The sequence below is a fragment of the Catharus ustulatus genome, chromosome 10 (genome assembly GCF_009819885.2).
Source record: "Catharus ustulatus isolate bCatUst1 chromosome 10, bCatUst1.pri.v2, whole genome shotgun sequence".
Lineage (NCBI taxonomy): Eukaryota > Metazoa > Chordata > Aves > Passeriformes > Turdidae > Catharus > Catharus ustulatus.
Window position 1 is genome coordinate 6,960,621 of NC_046230.1, and position 18,326 is coordinate 6,978,946.

Sequence of the window (18,326 nt, forward strand, 5' to 3'; positions counted from 1 at the left end):
GTGCAAGTACAGAGATTGAGTTCTTATCAGTGAACTGAGGTTTTAGTATTGCTAGGTAAATAAGGAGCAAGATTTTGCTATATATATGCATGTAACAGTCTATAATAATAATACTTTTGTTACTGTAGAATGCAAACATCACTTCAGAGGTCCCCTCTGGGATAAATTACAGTTCCTTCATATGGCCAGTGGAGCCAACCCAGGAGAGTAGGATAAGAGTTTGAACTTGAAAAAGGAAAAACATAGGACTGCCTTTTTCTTTCTGTCCCTCTTCTAGATATTCAAGATAAATAGCACAGTATTTTATTTCAAAATAATCTATGTAATAGCAAATATTGTCATTGAGGGGAGCAACCACAATTAAGGACACATGGAGGCTGCAGGTTGTTAAGGACAGGCAGTTCCCCAAAGTTTAGAGCCTTCCCTCTCTACTGCTGAAGGAGTCCCCCTCTCACCCAATTTCCTTACAGAATAGATTAATGAAGGAAAATAAATCAGAGAGGATGCTGAGCGTCAGCTCTCTTTCAGTGCTGAAATGAGCAGAATTATAAGCACCTGCTCCCACAGAGGAAAGGTATATTGGCCTTCAGAGAGACAGTGGCTCATGGCTCCTCCAGGCTGATACCTTGCCTTAGAGGCAAATGTCTCACACGGTCCAAAATATAAATACTGACTTACTTCAGTGTGAGCCTGACGTTGCAGGTGGAGCAGGAGAAGCAGTTCACACACCAGGCCTTGTTAAGAGCTGATACCACTGCAAAAGTAAAAGCACCAAGTAAGAGAAAACTGATGGATTATTTGAATTCAGATTTATATCCAAATTCAAATGAGGCCAGATGTGAAAACAAACACTGTTGTCTTGCAACTGTGGGACTGCAACAGCTGCACTAACAAATGAAACGAGGACAGCAACCCAAAACAAGGAGAGAACAAATCTTACCATCTCCCTCTATCACATGGCTGCAGTTGTAGCAGACATCTCCAAAGAGCTGCACAGAAAAAAAAAAAATAGGAACTCAGTTGCTGACTACTTATGGTCCCCAAATTACACAGCTGGTGTGAACATTAAATACTAATAACTAAAGAATTCCTAGATACAGCAGTGGCCCCCAAATATACCAATTTAAATCTTCTGAATAACTTCTCATACGCTTGCCAAATAGTCTATGTTCCTTTGGATCTCATACCAGTAAATACCACAAAACCTTTTTTGTTGATGCCTCACACTCTAGTACTGTTTTGGGATCTTAAAGTCCTGTATATGTGGAGAAGAAATGATGGGTAGAGGATAATGCTTAGTGTAGACAAACATCTCCTGATGCTCAACTACAAACACCAAAATAGAAGTACTGCTAAAATACAGCTACTATCAGAACAGCAACACATACCTCTTATGAGAGAGTCATTTATGTAATTAAAGAAAATATCAAACTAAAAAGTTGTTCAAATCACACTGAAAAAACAGGGTTTGATTGGTTTTCCTATGTTTTTTTTAAATTGATCTACTTTTCTATGCAACACAACAGTTGCCTCAGGCCCACAGAAGAAGTAACTATCAAAGAAGTTCACACAAATACATTAGAAGTAAAATTACAGGAATTTTAATCTCAACCCATGGTCAGTGATTTTCTATCACTGGCACAAATTAAAATCAGTGCCCCTGAGATATTTCTATCCTGTTTTCAGCATCACTTTTTTGCCAAGAAAAACTATTATTTTTCTGTGAAATCTGACTAATTTCTTGATATTTCATTGTCTCTGCACAGCTTTGGATATATAAAACATGAAAAAACATTTGCCAGACACAAGTACCTACAGCACAGATGGTTGAATTTACCTGATTATAATGAGTCTCACAATAGGCCAGCCCTTTCTTTTCATAGTGTCGGTGCCCCAAGAATGGCTTCTCACATTTGGCACAAACAAAATGCTGTAAAAGAAAAAAAAACCAAAACATTCCATGGCAGGCTCAACAACTTTCCCATCACCGGGGAAAAACATGGCAACAAAATCGTAGCTCAATACATGATACTTGATCACAGAAGAGTTTGGGTCGGAAGGGACCTTAAGGCTCATCTCATTCCAACCTGGCCTTGGACACTTTCAAGGATGGGGCAGCCACAACTTCTCTTACAGGGCCTTACAGGAAAGAATTTCTTACCAATATCTAATCTAAATCTACCTCTTTCCATTTAAAGCTGTTACCCCTTAATGCTTTAATGAAGCACAGACAGGACAGATCTTCACGGAAGCAAAAAAAAAAAGAGGAGATATTTAGTCTATTTACAGTAATTAAGAGTTGTATTAAAGATAGGTTGAAGACCTGTTGGAAGGGCAATCATCTTGTGTCTATCCTGATAGACTTGTGGACTACTATCTTGCTTGCTTCAGGGAAGAGACGCAGGAATATAAACATAGTTAGTATGAATACACCCTAAATGAGCAGCAGCATCTCTCTCAGGTCAAGCCCTAGGAGTCATAAATGACTGAAACAAAGATGACTAAAAATCTTAAGAGTAAGATGTGATAACTCAGCTGAAAGTTATGGAAACAATGAGCTGAAAAGGCTTAAAAGGCAAGAATTGCTGAGCTTTCAGTAAAAATTCCAACACTGTTATGTGCCTGGTAACTCGAATTGAGAGGATATATCTAAGTATATCATACAAAATACGTTAATTTATTAGTAAGTAAATGCTTTTTAGCGAACCCTATTCTGCAAGGATCTTCATAAATTTTAAAATTAAGGTTATTACAGTTGTGAAAACAGCTTTCTTAGGAACCCTAATGGCCCTGCCATAATTCATTCACTCACAAAAGGTGAAGACAATTTGAAATATAAGCAATTGTTTTTTTCTGAATTCATATATTACAGACCACCTGCACGTCTACAGCTTCCAACCAGCACTAGTCCTCTTCCAAAGCAGCTCTTGAAGGAAGTTTCATATGCAGAGAGGCCTCACCTCAACATGCCATTGCTTGCCCAGAGCATTGACCACGCGGCCCTCGATGGGCCGGCGGCAGGCTCCGCAGATGGGGATGCCCATCTTGTCGTGGCACGGCAGGCAGTACAGCTCCCCCTTCAGCTCCCGGGCCTCGGCTGTCAGCTCCTTCCTGGGAACACAGACATGGTCCTAAACATGTAACAACACTCAGGGAAACCCCCCAGTGCCCAGGAGGAAGTTTTGGAAGACTAAACTTGAAAGTTAACTTAGGTAACATTCACACTACAAATGCAGTCATTAAGTTTAGCTAGTGAAATACAGTTATTGTCAACTCATCTTTCTAAAATTGCTTTCTTGGTTTGCCAGACAAGAACATGTGTGGAGCATCATATCTGCAGATGGATATTCTCACAGACATTCGAGGTACATTACATAGACACAGTATCATGCTTAGACTCGAGGTATCTTTGAATGGGAGAGCTCAGGTACAAGAACCATCCTAGCAGTGCTCAACACTGAGACATTTACTTGCACTGTTACCCATTCTGGGACAGTACTGTGCCCAGTTAAAATGCCTTTGTGGTAAGTAATTCAGGTCAGACAGGTATCAGCGTGGCAGTGGACAGTGCCACAAGACTGACACACTCATCAAGCCATCTTTTTTTTCCCTATTCATGAATTCAAAGCGAAACTTTTGGACAGCCTTCCTGTCTTTGGAAAACTCTGCTATGGTAATCTCAATACAGCCTTTCAGATAAGTTCATGCCAAGGAACTATTTTCACTTTCATTATAAACTAGCATTATCCAATGTTAGAGTAAGAGAACATTGAATGGCGAAACAGAGCTAAAATCCATGTAGTTTTTCCAAACTTATTTCAGTTCCTCCTCACACGATTTCTCAACAATGTGAAGGCAGCAAAGTTTAGACCTTGGGAAGGACTGCACTGCTGACTCAACTGTTTGTCCCTCTCCTTTTTGTTCAGAGTTTACAGTATGACAACATACCCACAGTGGGTGCAGTTGAAGTGATCTGGATGGTAGGAATCATTCCTGAACATCAGGGGCTGCTCATCAATTATCAAGTGGCACTTTTGGCAGATGTACTTGCCCAGTCCCTTAGCTTTTTCACGGTTGTGGCATGGCCTGCATAGGTGCCTAGTTGAACAAAGTAAAGGAAAGAAAATATTAAAAAAGTCTTTTTCCTAAAACAACATATACTACATACTGTAGGAAGGACTTTATGTAACAGAACAGTCTTCTGAGGTCAGATTAAACATAATTCGGTTTGGTATCCAGTGTTTCACACCACTTGCACAGAAGAATATAAGTATAAAGCAATCATACAACTGTATTTCCTTAGAAGACCACTACAACATTCACTGATTTATATGCCATCAGGGTATCACCCATCATTCTTCTAGGGATCCTTTCCAACCCTCTAGATCTTATTCTGATAACTGGGCAAGGAAAGGTGGAAACATCCTCTCGCTATAACTAACGGATCCAACCATAACGGAGGCATTACAGCAGTGGGAGGGAGTCAAGGAGAGAGAATAAAATGTATCAAAACCAAACTGCATTGCTTGAATGCCTTTTACCATGGTTGGATTCCTTAGTCTTCAGTATCTAGGAGAAACAAGAGACCTCTTCTTGCCTACAAATTCCTTTTACTCCTAAGTAAAAGGAAATTAAGAACTATGCAATTTTATGTGGTAAAAGCAGCTGTATTCCTAGCACATGTTCTTGAACACATTACAAGTACACTTCTAAACAGGCAAATAACCCAAATTTCTAGCAGAAAAGCCCAGGTAAAGGCATAAAAAAAAAAAACTTGTGAAGGCTGATGGCAGCCACCAGCTTTATCTCAACATTTAGGAGCTGTGAGGAGAAGTTGTTCGGTTTACTTGCCTATTAACTATCCCTCTAGCTGCAATGCTGTGAGCTGGAAAGAACTGATGATAAAAGTAAAATGACAGAATTAATTCTGTGGGTTGCTTTTTCTTAAAAGTCTGCTTAATTCCTTTTACTGTATCACTATGTCAAACACTCACTGAGAATCATTCTCAAAACACATCAGACAAATAAAAAAGTTCAAATGGAAAGGGCAGATTCATGGATTAAGTAGCAGCTTTTTCACAGGGTCCCTTCCAATATTCAGACCTGATGCATTACCTACCCTTAGATCTGTGAAATGGGGATAAGAATATGACACATGTTGTTGTGAGGCCTCAAACATTTATGACTCTCAGTTGGCAGGTGCCTGTTGAAGTGCTAAGTATCATTATTATTCTCCCCAAATCTGAGTCCTTCTGTCACCAAGTGTCTCTGTCCAGGGTTGGAAGCACTGTCCGCCCAGACAGAATCCAGAAAAAGCAGACAGCACCCCATTATAAGGAAAAATGCAGCTGTGCTCATCTCAGCATAAAGGCATCAATTTTATTCAGCACTGTCAAATGCAGAGTAATTATACAGGGCTGGACATCGGGACCCCGAAGCAAGAGTCCTGAAAGAGACCCCTCTCATTCAGCTGAATGAGATGCCTTCAGCCATTTGCACTGATAAACCATTATCAACCCCCTGCTCAGTCACAAACCCTCTGCCCTCCCACAGACCCTCTCTATTGGAAGCAAAGGGAAGTGTTGGACAGGCTAAGCTGTTACCATAGCAGCCTCCCCTCTCCTTCACCCTCTTCCCCCACCCCCCTTTCCCACCATTATGGAATTATCCCATTCTGAAGTGTCCTGTTGTGTCTGTTAATACTAGATTTCCCCCAAACAATGCATCTCTCCACCCTCCTAAAATAATCACAGGACTCCAAGGATTCTGTGTTTAGGGCTGGGGGCTCAGTAGCAGCCTTCAGTAAGCACCATGAACACTGGCATATTCATGCAGGATACTCATATCTACACCAGCAGCCCCAGTGCCAAGAGCTCAGCTGGGATGAAGACTGCTCCTCAGTGCTGGGGTGTCCTCTCCCCTGCTCTGTTGTGTGACTGAGCTGATAAAGTGCTATCAGAGCGAGGAGGACACTATATAGAGGGGCTCCCCTCTCAGCAACTCTGCAACTGTGCACTCCCTTGGAATCATCTTGTTTGCTCTGCTTTGTTTCTACCTAGTTTGCTGTCATCAGAAGGAGTTTGAGATATTCCCCAAAAGGACCCCGCACTCCACTCACAGGACTGCACTGTAAAGAGGTAAGAGACTAACTTTTGATAGTAGGGGCTTTAGAAGCTTTTTTTTAAGGAGCTTTCCTAATGGCATTAGTTTTAGCTGGTGCCAATGAGGAGCAGAACACATACTGAGGTCGATTAATATAATGGGAATGTCTGAATCTAAGAATAGGAAGCATTTTCTGAACTTCAAAGAATAATTTCCTCACCTTTCTTTACATCACTCCTTCAAAACAAAAAAGGTTTTCAAACTTTTGTACCTAATGTATATCCATTTGTCAGTTGTATGGTGTGTCTAGTGCTCTCTGACACTGCTCTGATGCTCACAAAAACCAAGTATTTCAGCTGAAATACAGGCTCAGCAGAGAGTGATTTTCAGGAGAATAACTTCAGTCAGAAATGGACTATTTCCAATGAAGAGTACTTTGAGTGAAAGACAGGAGACACTCATTGGACAAGACAGCAAAACCCATAATCATAAAAATGCACAAAGCAGTATAATTATACCAGAAACTGCTCTAGCTGAGAGTAAGAGCTGGAATTTCTGATACCTGTCACAAACCCTAACATATAGGTCAGTTTATCTGCAGTGGGCAAACAAAAGCTCCAAACTAGCCAGGTAACTGTTTACAATGAGCTAAAGATTTCTCCTGCTAGTTCTTTCATTAATGACAGACAGAGCAACTGCTGAAAGAGTGATTGTGCCCATATTGACAGCCTTGTGGATTGTTCTCTTGCTTGCTTCTGAGCAGAAGAGAAACAGGGCATGAAATATGGTCAGTGTGCATGCATGTATTTCAAATGAGCAGTGACATCCCCATTACAGCTCAGCCCTCGGAGGCCTGGGATAATGGCTCGTTCCAGAACAGCGCTCTGTTTAGCAACACGTAAATCACTAAATATTCACACAACACCAGGAGTGCAGACCAAGCAGAAACTACTGGATAACAAGCCAGACTCCTAAAGGAGTTTTCTGTCTGTGGAATGAAAGCCTCTTGCACCATATAGCTTAACACAGACTACACATATTATGTCATTTGTGAAGGCTTCTAGTTTGCTCTTAACATTTATACAGACTACAGGAATCTGTAAGCATAAAAAACCTAACCACAATTATTTTAAATGTATATAATATAAACAATTTATATTATTTAGGATAAACCCAAGGAGAACAGGAGTGGAATTGTAAATAACTGCAAAGGACTTTCCACATCTTCTAGAGAACACACTGCCAGAGAATTATTACTTTTCTAAAGCTGTAGAATTTTGTTGAAAACATGTAAAGTCTAAAAATAAGCCAAACAATTAATTCTAGTGACATGATGGCTTTTTTCTGAACCTACATAAGTGCTATACCACTATTTTCACCCAATAATAGAGCTACAAAAAAATTAAAGCTGTAATTAAAGTTTCCTTTTAACTTCAAACATAAGCAAAATTAGAAAGAGGACCACTTCCCTTTTCTATACCTTCTAGCCAGACAATGAAAAACATCTCCCTTCACCTTCCTCTAAAAAGTATGAAGGCTGTCATTTGTGAAGATTGAATCTATTTCAATTTTATCATTAGCTCTAAGCCTCTCTCTTCCTGACATTGACATTCTGGGCTTCCAGATAGCTCTGACATTCTCCTTTCTACTCCAACCCACAGCATTTTGTACTAAAAGCATGTCTGTATAGAAATCCACAGCAGACTCAATGCTGCCATCAGTGAGGATAAAAATCCCAACTTTGAAGTCTTGCCAATTCTAAGTCTGGCACTGCCATGCAGCTGAATCTGAATTTCCAAGATCTGTCTTCGGAAATCAATTCAAATAGAATTGGTCCAGTGCATCATGCTGTTAAACCCCTAATAATTAGCTTGTAAACAGGGAAAAGTCTCCTTACTCCTTCACTTTGGGAACTGATTTAAAACATTATCAATAAGACAAGAGCCATCCCAGTCTGTTCCATCAGACAGCCCTGGTTTCTCCTTTTTCAGCTGCTCCAAGCCAGCGCTTACTGCTTGCTAAGGTGTCACAACCATGGATAGAGCAATGTTTAACCATAAGACCACCCTATCCCTGACAGGTGTGTACATAAAGATCACCTGATCTACACTTTTTGCAGATGAAAAGTATAATTTAACGATGGGCCTGACACAAAAAAAAAAAGGCTTAATAGATGGAACAGGAGGTGATAAGCATCATCACAAATTAGTAGCCAGTAAAAAGGCATGGTCTCATATGTTTCTCTTTTGGTATGCAACAGAAAAATACATAATTAAACTAATTCCATCCAGGGAGGGCAAATATGTGAGTCAAAGTTACTATCCCATACAAAATTCAAACTCTTCGGTTCCAGAATACTTGCAGATTTTACTTTGTAAGGGACAAATGAATAATAAAACAAAAAAATTGTGGCCTCTCTTGTAAACTTGTGACCTTTACATGAAAAAAAATTGCAGCAGGACATTTTCCTTTGGTATGTGAAAGCACAGTTTCCTAAGTATTTTTATAAAGACAAAAGGACGTGTGTGTTCCTTGCACATGCAATTGCAAGTAACGGCAAGATAGCAACTTGTTATAAATACTCAAATCCAGAAGGGTAACCAGGCAATGCATGAAGTAAGAAGGGCCCTCTGTGGCCATAAGAAGAACTTCCAGTTTCTGAATTTTATCCAGTCTCCCTAATGCTGACTTTGTCTCTTCAACTGTGAACCAAACAGAAATGATCCAGTACATTAATCTCCAGCTATTCCACTTTTCTGTCCACCTGAAAGTAACAGCAACCAAACTGAAGATATTAATTATCTTGGAATTTTCTTACATTTTCCAATATATTTGTTTGCCCTTAAACCAATTTCAGTTCTCTGTGATCCCAATATTTTTAGCTATCTGAACAATGAGTTCTGCTGGGGAACTGGTTGCAGTGCATAATGGATGTATTTAAAGATGTATTGATTACTATGGAGAAATGGTCTGCCAGTACAAAATGCCATGGTGAAAAAAATTGTGGTATCACTGCACATACTGTACTACTTCTGAGGAATCTAAGTAATAGAGACAACGCTGGAATTTCAGACCACCTGCATTTCCCTACCACCTGTACTCACAGACAAGAAATGTATAAAAAGCCATGGGTAGGTGCTCAGAAAATCCTATCACACCTCTTGATACTGTTCAGGACATTGCAAACAGAGACTGGCAAAGCTAAGACCAGTTTTACTAAGCTTCTACTTGGAAAAGGCCCTGTATAAGCTACAGTGGAGCTCAGGCTTTTGAGGGAGGAAAAAAGAGAGCTACTGGTGGAAGATAAAAACTGCAGGGAAGGTGATACTTTGAAAGATGACTGACAGCATGGGTATTTAAAATCTTCCTTGAGTCAATTCATTGTCAAAAGAGATGTTGCTACCCACCTGAAAACCTTCCTCCTATATTAGAACTAGATGCATTTGCCTTAAACACAGGACTTTAAATGAAAATAATGCTCAAAGGTTTTCAGGAACCCTGTGGATTTTTAATAACAGCAATATTTGACCTTTTACCTCTTTTAGAACAAGACAGATATTCTAAGCTAGATTATCTTACAACAGACACCTGTGCTCAGAAAAGCTGACTCATCAGGAACTCCTCAGTCCTGAATCAGGCTTTCAATTGAAACATGGCAAATACTTTCTACTTAAGATATACAGAACTCACTCCTACTCCTCCTAACCAGACATACAAGCATCTGTACAGCACTACCTGGCTGTACAACTGACCCCAGCACAGGCTGGAGACAAGTTCATCACCAGCTAGCGAGCTCTTCATTGGGGCTCCTTCCACAGGAATTACTGCTCTGATAAAGCCAGCTGAGCAGAGAGTACTCAGAATTCAAACATAATGTTTAAATTCAGACTGACCTGTCATACTAACACTGATGCTAGCAAACAGGAGACATTGCTGACTTTCAAGTGTGGGTTTTTGGGTGGGTTTTTTTTGGTTTGTTTGTTTTCCACAAACCCAGGCTCTTTCACAATATACTGTCTTAATTCTTTCTCATTTAGGGCTTTTCTTTCTTCAGAACTGTGGGGGAAAATGAATGGGCCAGCAGCTTCAAGCCTGCTCTTCAACTGCTCAAATGAATCAAATTTTGCTTTGGAAACATCAGAGCAATGTGGCAAAGAGACACACCTTGAGAACATGATTTTTGCTGCTTTCTACTTTCTGGATTTCATCCTGGCTTTTGCAGGCAATGCCCTGGCTCTTTGGCTCTTCATCCGGGACCAAAAGTCAGGCACACCTGCCAACATTTTCCTGATGCATCTTGCTGTGGCTGACCTGTCCTTTGTGCTGGTACTTCCCACCCGGCTGGTGTACCATTTTTCTGGTAACCACTGGCCATTTGGTGAGATCCCATGCAGACTCACCGGCTTCCTTTTTTACCTCAACATGTATGCCAGTATCTATTTCCTGATGTGCATCAGTGTTGACCGTTTCCTGGCCATTGTGCACCCTGTGAAGTCCATCAAGCTCCGCAGGTCCCGGTATGCCCATGTGGCATGTGTCTTTCTGTGGGTCATCGTTGCTGTGGCAATGGCACCTCTGCTGCTCAGTGTGCAGACAGTCCAGATGAAAAACACAACTGTCTGCCTGCAGCTCTACAGAGAGAAGGCCTCACGTCATGCCCTCGTGTCCTTAGCAGTGGCATTCACCTTCCCCTTTGTTACTACTGTGACTTGCTACTTACTCATCATCCAGAGCCTGAAGAGTGGGAACAGAGTTGAGAAACACCTGAAGGAAAAAGCTGTCAAAATGATCATCATGGTTGTGATGATCTTTCTAATTTGCTTTGTGCCTTATCATGTCAACCGCTACATTTATATTCTGCATTACAACGGGACCAAAGCTTCCTGTGAAACACAGCGTGTCTTGGCCCTCAGCAACCGCATCACCTCCTGCCTCACCAGCCTCAACGGCGCCCTCGACCCCATCATGTATTTTTTCGTAGCTGAGAAATTCCGTGAGGCTTTGTGCAATCTGTTTTGTATTAAAAAGACCATAATGTTGCCTCAGACTTATGAGGGAAAGACAAATGAAAGCTCACTAAGTGCTAAATCTGAACTGTGATTATGACTCTTGTCAGTGTCAATGCTTTGTCTTAAGAACACTCTTCCACCAAAATAACTGAGAGCACAAATATGCAGCAACACAGTCCACTCAGAGTCAAACTCACCCTGAGAAGGGAAGGTCTATTGTTTTTATGGGGCTGTCATTCACAAGAACCCCTCTGACAAACACACGTGTTTGTATTGCTGAAACTGCAAACAGGAGAACAATTCTACTGGTTTCCAAGAAATGAAACTGAGGGTTGAGCACTTAGGAATAGGGAAGGGGACAGTGAGAGAAATGGACCCATGTATTTATATTTTTTTTCAAAGAACATAATTCCCAAAGCACTCAGTGTTTTCTCTGCACAATGTATATTTTAAATTTCATATTGAGCCAGTAGTAGAAATCCACTCCCGATATAAACCTCCCTGATAAAAAAAAAAACCAAACCCACATCAAAAAAAAAAACCAAACCCACATCTGTTCAAGTCTCTGAATTCAAAGTAATGGAGAGAAAATTGGTACTAAATGCTGACAAGAAGAAAAAAAAAAAAAAAAGACCAGAATGAAGCAATGAACCCAGTCTGGACAGGAATTAACACAGAAAAGATTCCTAGCTTTAAGATGGTTTACAGTTCTTTTTTTGACTTATCTAGCAAGACTATTCCTTCACCATGGATGAAGTAGGAATTAACTTTATTCTCACTGATACAAACTGCATCCAGCAGAATATGTCTGGAAGTGACAGGCAGACTAGGGTAGACAAGGTACAATGAAAAGGGAAAAAAGAACACAAGAGTTTCCAACAATATTTACTAAGAGACTGTTTTTCAATATTATGGAGATATATATTATAGGAAATCATGTGACAAGTGAAATATATTACTACATAAATACACATACCTATCTCTCTGCTACACTTCTGGGAACGAGTTCCTTACCATTTTAGATTAAATTCACAACTTATAAAATCAAACATACTTTATCTTGCTTGAACTGCTTTTATCATGACTACTTCTCCAAAACATCTTAAGTGCTATACCAAAAGCCCATTCTAGCAAGATGAGGTGCCAAAAGAAAATCAATTATGCCCAACTCAAAAAGCTAAGGCACAGAGGTTGCATGCAGTATGAAAAGAAAGAAAGAGTTGAGAGAACTCCCTGCTGGACAGGTACAAGTATATGACCTTTTCTTCCTTCCTTCACCATTTAGTTAGCAAAAATATAAACTCTAGGAAACTACTAGGCTTTGCTCATAACATATAAAAGTTATGGATTGTGCAACACTGTTTGCTAACTGCTGGATTGTTTTATTTCTTATAATGGTATGCTTTTGTATAAGCTCCCTTTTGTATTTTTTATTTCTTATTTCTGAATTAAATGCATTAATCGACTTCCAGGATTCATTTTTATATTTCTGCATTTAAAATGAATGATTTATGAAGACCAATGGAATCGTAGGCTGAAAATGCTTTGCTGTAACCATTGTGTTATTCTTTTGGCCTTTTGCTACATCTTGATTTCCTGCTCAGCAGCTTACTTGCTAAACAGCCTGCCTGAGATCACGTAACTCCTTTTTCTCACTTAATACACAGCCTTCTGCCTGAAATCCCTTTCTTTTCCAGAACACATTCACTAGCCACTAAAATCTGAGTTTCTACATGTTTCATTGGATGAACTTCCCACCTAACAGGTTATTCCTAAAGTTTTTCTGTACCTTTTCAAGCTTTCCTTCTCAGTGTAAAACTGACCACCCTCAGTATTCACAGTTGTATCAATAACACACTGAGAAAACTTTTTGACCTCCTGCTCCATCTTACCTGCCAGCATTCTTCACAAAACCCAGGTCAGCAAGGGTTACATCGCAGAGCTCACAGCGGAAACATTCTGGGTGCCAGTTGTTGTTCATTGCCTTGATAACACGCCCAGTAATGAACTCACCTGCAAAAGGAAAGCGTGAGATGAATGCAGAAAACAGCCTTATCAAAATCTACTGTCCTTCATAGTCCTTCCACTTTAATTCCATAATTACTATTACATTCTAACTTTGATAAAAGCCCCAATTATTCCCACAACCAGGATAACCCATAATCACTGCCAAGTACCATGCTTTGCTCCCACACAGAGCTCCTGACTCCTTAAAATAACCCAAACAATCGCAGCCCAAGGCTGGATGTCACAGCAATGCTGCAAGGTTTGCATAGCCCTGCAGTTGTTAAGCCCCAGTGCTAATATTTGCCACTTCTTACCACATTCCCCGCAGCAAGGAGCAAACAGCATCTGGAAGTCATGCTCACAATACTTCCTACCTTCAAACTGCAAACAAAACAAGAGAGAAGAAACCCTCATGAAGAACTGAACTACTTTTACATCTTGATAGTTCAACATTATTTTCCATTGATATGACCATTTAGTCAAGGTCAGTCAAGTTTTCCAGTTCTAGCCCCCTACACATCTGTTGTTCAATTCCTAAAGGTTCTCTTTAAGAAATATCCACATATGGCTTAAGTCTCATGGTGAATTTGCACAGCTAAATTAACAGCAATGTTGCTACAAGACAGTAAAAATCCTGAATACCTCAATCCTTTTCCTATAGTTGCCTTTAATTTCATTTTTGCTTTAGTTTAGATCAGAACTACTACTCCTCCTACACAAGGCTAAAACTCACGTCAAAATAAAATACAGCAAGTTTAAAACAATGTGTTATTCAAAATACATGCTTGTGCATATTCTGTAAAAAAATTCAACCTAGTTTTTAAATGGATTCACTTACTGCAGGTGCCCAACTGGAAGTGTTTGGTATAGTATGTCTAAAAATAAAGGCAAAAATTCACGTATGTCTAAAAATAAAGGCAAAAATTCACTTATGTCTAATGAAATATTAAGGCTGGACAGTGCTTTGAGCAACCTGGTCCAGTGGAAAGTGGTCCTGGCAGGGTTTGGAATGTGATGATTTGTAAGGTCCCTTCCAACCCAAGCCATTTTCTGATTCTGTGATGATTTGTTAACAAAACACATTTTATTTACTTTTAAAATGTGTCTTACCCAAAGAGCAGCTTTTGCTGTTACTGAAGGAATACGTGAGAAGAAAAAAAAAGGGAAATTAAGTTGAAAGCACCTCAAAAAAATGGCAACAAATGTTTAGGGCTAAGAAATCAAACATGCAAGAAAGATAAGAATTCCTTGCATTTTACCACAGTTATTTCTCTTCTCTTCCACCCAGTCCGAGAACTCACCTCATAGAAGAGTCCCTCTGGGAACTGCCGAAAGCACTGAGCACAGACAAAGCAGTTCTCGTGGTAGAGCTCCCCATTGCTGTTCACAATTCTCTCGGCAGGATCGAACCGCGTCTGGCAGCGTTCACACACGGCATTCGCCAGAGCATCCGACATATTACTGCAATAAAGACAAGAGCAAGAACAGTTATAAACACAACAGCCCAGTTGCTTTAAACTCCCTTTTACATGAAGAAAAGAAAAATCAATAAGTCACTGACATCGGTTAGGAACAAGGTTCTGACAAACTCATATGTGGCAGATGAGGTCAAGTAGCAGACGCACCTATCATACACTTTTGGCTACTTCACAATATTGTCATCCCATTGCATCATCCTGCTAATAGCTCAGAGCAAATATCCCCAATTTTTCACAAATCAGCAGTTTGGAGAGCAGCAAACCCAATGATTCTGACTTCTTGGGCCTTCTGGTCTCAGGATGTGGATTTCCTGATGGGTAATAAGCACTAATACCCCACTGCACTCTCACCTTCATGGCCAGTACTAACAAAGCTTTCTCTCTCTACAAGGCCCTTGTCCTCCTGACAAATTAGTTCTAACTGTCAAAAGTTTTTGTCAAACTATGGGCAGGGAGAAGTCCCTCCAGCTAGCCTGGTTAATGCCTCATCTTCATTTCCTCAGAACATGAGGATAAAACCCCCTCAAGTCACACTTACAAATCACACAAAGAACATTTCCTCTACTCTAAAATAAGGAATCATCCTTAACTCTTGCACAAAATTTTCATGCTTGCCATAATGCTAATCTAAGTTAATACAGTTTTAAAATGTATATCATATGTGCAAACCAGGAGGGAAAAATTATCGGGTACATCTCAGTTTCTTGTTGCACTATGATATTTCTTTTAACTACCAGACTTCCAACAGTACAAAACCTCAATATTACTACACTTTTAGAAAAAGAAAAACTGTTTCATGTCTTCTGGACACCTGTTGAATTCTATGATGGGAAAGACTGCAGTTTTATAGGTGGAAATATAAAAATTGCCACCATGTTAAAAAAATCTCCAAACTACTTCTATAGTACCTTTCCTGAGGTAGGTAATGTGTGCACAAAATAAAAGACAGCTTGCTTTACAAGTCATTTTTTATTTCTTTTTAGATTCAAAGTTACTCTGAACTGATTTTCCATTGTTAGTGTTAGTCAACAACCCAACATGCTACTCTCCCCACCTCTTCATGGAGAACAGGAATTCAATACGCTTTTCCAGGAGCAGAAAATTCTCCTTCCTCTGGTCAGAGACATTCCCCTTGAAACCAGGTCACTGTCTGTATTCCAGGGCTTTGTGCCCTGAGCACAACTGGAACCAGCAGGGAGCAGCCCCACTTTCCTGAGGTAACACAACCAGTCCTGCATTCCAGCTGGCTGAGCTGAGCCAAGTGTCTCCCCTCTTCAGACTGCACTGACATCCTAGGCTGTGACCTAGAGAGACCCCTCAGTAATAAAAACAGAATTTCTTTCTACCGCTGCAATTCCAAGGGAGGCAGAAAACAAGAGAGACCACAATCGTTTCAAGAATGGAGTACCAATTTAGCAAAAGTTTGTTACAACTTGTTTCCTTCTTGCAGTACAAAGGATATGTAAAAAAACAGACAAGGACTGGAATTATGGACAAGAGGAAATCCTGTAATTTCATAAACTAGAGATCATAGGTTAAAGAAATATTTTTATCCTGACACAGGGAATACGTCAGCACAAAAACAACAGTGTTTGCAGCAAAGCCAACACCTAATCAGCTTGGTTTTCAGTCACCAGTAGTAATCTTCCAGCTACACCACACAAATCTGTACCAGGACGTGAAAGTATAATCTTCCTTTCAAGTACTTTTTCCCTGTTGAAAAATTCCGTTCCTAAATTCCATGACTTGAGTTAGCCAACAGCCAAGATTAACAGACTGATGTCATCACAGTGAAAAAAATCTCCTCTGTGGAAAAAAAGCCAGGCAAACCAGGAAATATCACATGCTAGACACTAAGAGCAAAGCACCATCTTATGTTGTGTTTGTTGGTTTTTTTTCTTCATAAACATGAAATCAACATTTTAAAAAATCCTAATTTTCTTTCTCCAAAGGGACCCACAAATGCCAATATCAGCAGCAGGGTGAACTCTGCTAGACCAGAACAGCCACCTCCACAAGGGCATTTCACAACAACAAAAGCACAACGTGCACACCATGATCCTGCATGGAACACAGTGCAGCTGTGACACTTCACACCAGACACTCCGGTGAGATTCCACACAAGGCCCAGGGCTGTCTTGGCAAGAAAGATGACGACACAGGGACTCCCTTGTGATGCTGCTGCTGCTGACAAGATTTCCTCAAAGGCATAAGAAAGATGATCATGGTATAGTCTGAGCTGTCCATGCAAATCAGCTAATGAGTGTGACACATTATGCAGGTGAGAGAAACTATCAGTCCAGGAAAATATCAATGAAAGAACCAGTACAAAAAATAATTCAGTTCTCTGCCTCAGCTAAAACTCAACCAAAACTTTTGCAAAGAGCCAAACTACCAGGATCAACTGAACCACATCAGTTCCTGACCAACGTATCTCCTGTAATGCAAACCAACAGCTGTAGCTGTGACAATCCACAGCAAGAGTTTTGCATCCTTGCTCTTTCTTCATTTATAAATCTGCATCTGTTTTCACTTAAGACATTTGATTGTTTTGCACTTAAGCTACAATTCGTCACTTCAGCATTGCCCTGAAGATGTGACTGCATTTATTCAAAGGTTTTACTTTAACATTTGCCAAGGTCCTAATTTCCCCCAGGTACACACCACTATGTGCCCTCTTGCTAATACAAAACCAAGCAGTTTTTCAACTGGCTCAAGGTTAAAATTAACCAGAGCTGGAAGGAAGAGGGATTACTGTGCTAATTCAGAGCAATTTTATGATTCAGTTTACTTCACTGCTGCAAAAGTACTTCTGCTGGCAGAAGGGAAGGGTAACACCACCACCACCCTTTTGATAGCAGTACCAGGAGTAACCACAAAAGTTTGACTTGCTGTGCCACTCATCTGATATTTAAACCTAAATCTTCCCCACAAAGGACAGTCCCCAGTACAGAGTGCTTCTATTCTGCTTGCTCATTGATTTTTTGAATCCAGTAAAATAAAGAATCTTCCTCTGTATTAACAATAAGCTGGTGACACAAAGACAGGAAAGGTTGTTAAAACACAATGAGATCAGCATCCTGAAGTTATCCTATCCTGCACAAACCCAAAAAATACCAGCATACAAACAATGCTTTTCCCAATCTTTCATCATCATGTGATCTTTAACAAATTATCTTTGACAAAGTACCTTATTTACACAAATTACATTTTTACCATTATAACTAGGTCTCTCATGCTTTGACTTCTTGAAGTATTTACTATAAAGTACCAGCATAGGTCTTAAATGGAAAAAAAAAAAAGGAAACAAAAAGAGAGAAACAAAAAAATCTTTCTTTAAAATAAGTGGACATTATCTAGGAGATCCAGCCTGTGCCACAGGTACAAACACTATAGGAATATTTGAAAGTATTTTACCTTCTTCTGTCACTGAAGCCAATATTACCTCCATTTAAAAAACATTTGTTCACAGGGATCTACCAGTGATGACAGATTAAGGAAAAATAACCAAATACAATAATTCCACTGCTAAGAGATTAGAATAGGAGCTCAAGCCTTCACCATCACATTTTCAGATTTCATTATCTTAAATGTGGTTGCAAGACAAAATGAAACAGACAACTGGACAATCAAAACAGATGAACAGTCTCAGATTTTGCCTGGGAAGGAAAGGAACTGCAGAGTGAGGAGTGCTTCTGTCAGAAAATCCCAGTTAAAAAAAAATAGAAAA

At 39.9% G+C, this 18,326-nt stretch overlaps 2 protein-coding genes across 2 annotated transcripts in view; one reads left to right on the forward strand and one right to left on the reverse strand.

The window, feature by feature from the left end:
• The window catches only part of LIMS2 (LIM zinc finger domain containing 2), a 30,565-nt gene that overhangs the window by 4,000 nt on the left and 8,239 nt on the right, over positions 1–18,326 (reverse strand). The window contains exons 2-9 of the mRNA XM_033069252.2: positions 14,420–14,579; positions 13,433–13,499; positions 13,004–13,124; positions 3,949–4,098; positions 2,961–3,111; positions 1,838–1,930; positions 941–989; positions 679–754 (exon numbers count right to left, since the gene is read on the reverse strand). Of these exons, the coding sequence (XP_032925143.1) occupies positions 679–754; positions 941–989; positions 1,838–1,930; positions 2,961–3,111; positions 3,949–4,098; positions 13,004–13,124; positions 13,433–13,499; positions 14,420–14,579 (867 nt within the window). The remainder of the gene's footprint in view (positions 1–678; positions 755–940; positions 990–1,837; positions 1,931–2,960; positions 3,112–3,948; positions 4,099–13,003; positions 13,125–13,432; positions 13,500–14,419; positions 14,580–18,326) is intronic.
• On the forward strand, positions 5,735–11,627 carry GPR17 (G protein-coupled receptor 17). The gene is made up of 2 exons (XM_033069251.2): positions 5,735–6,137; positions 10,140–11,627. Exon 2 carries the CDS (start codon positions 10,171–10,173, stop codon positions 11,200–11,202), a length of 1,032 nt encoding a protein of 343 aa, XP_032925142.1. The 5' UTR covers positions 5,735–6,137; positions 10,140–10,170; the 3' UTR covers positions 11,203–11,627.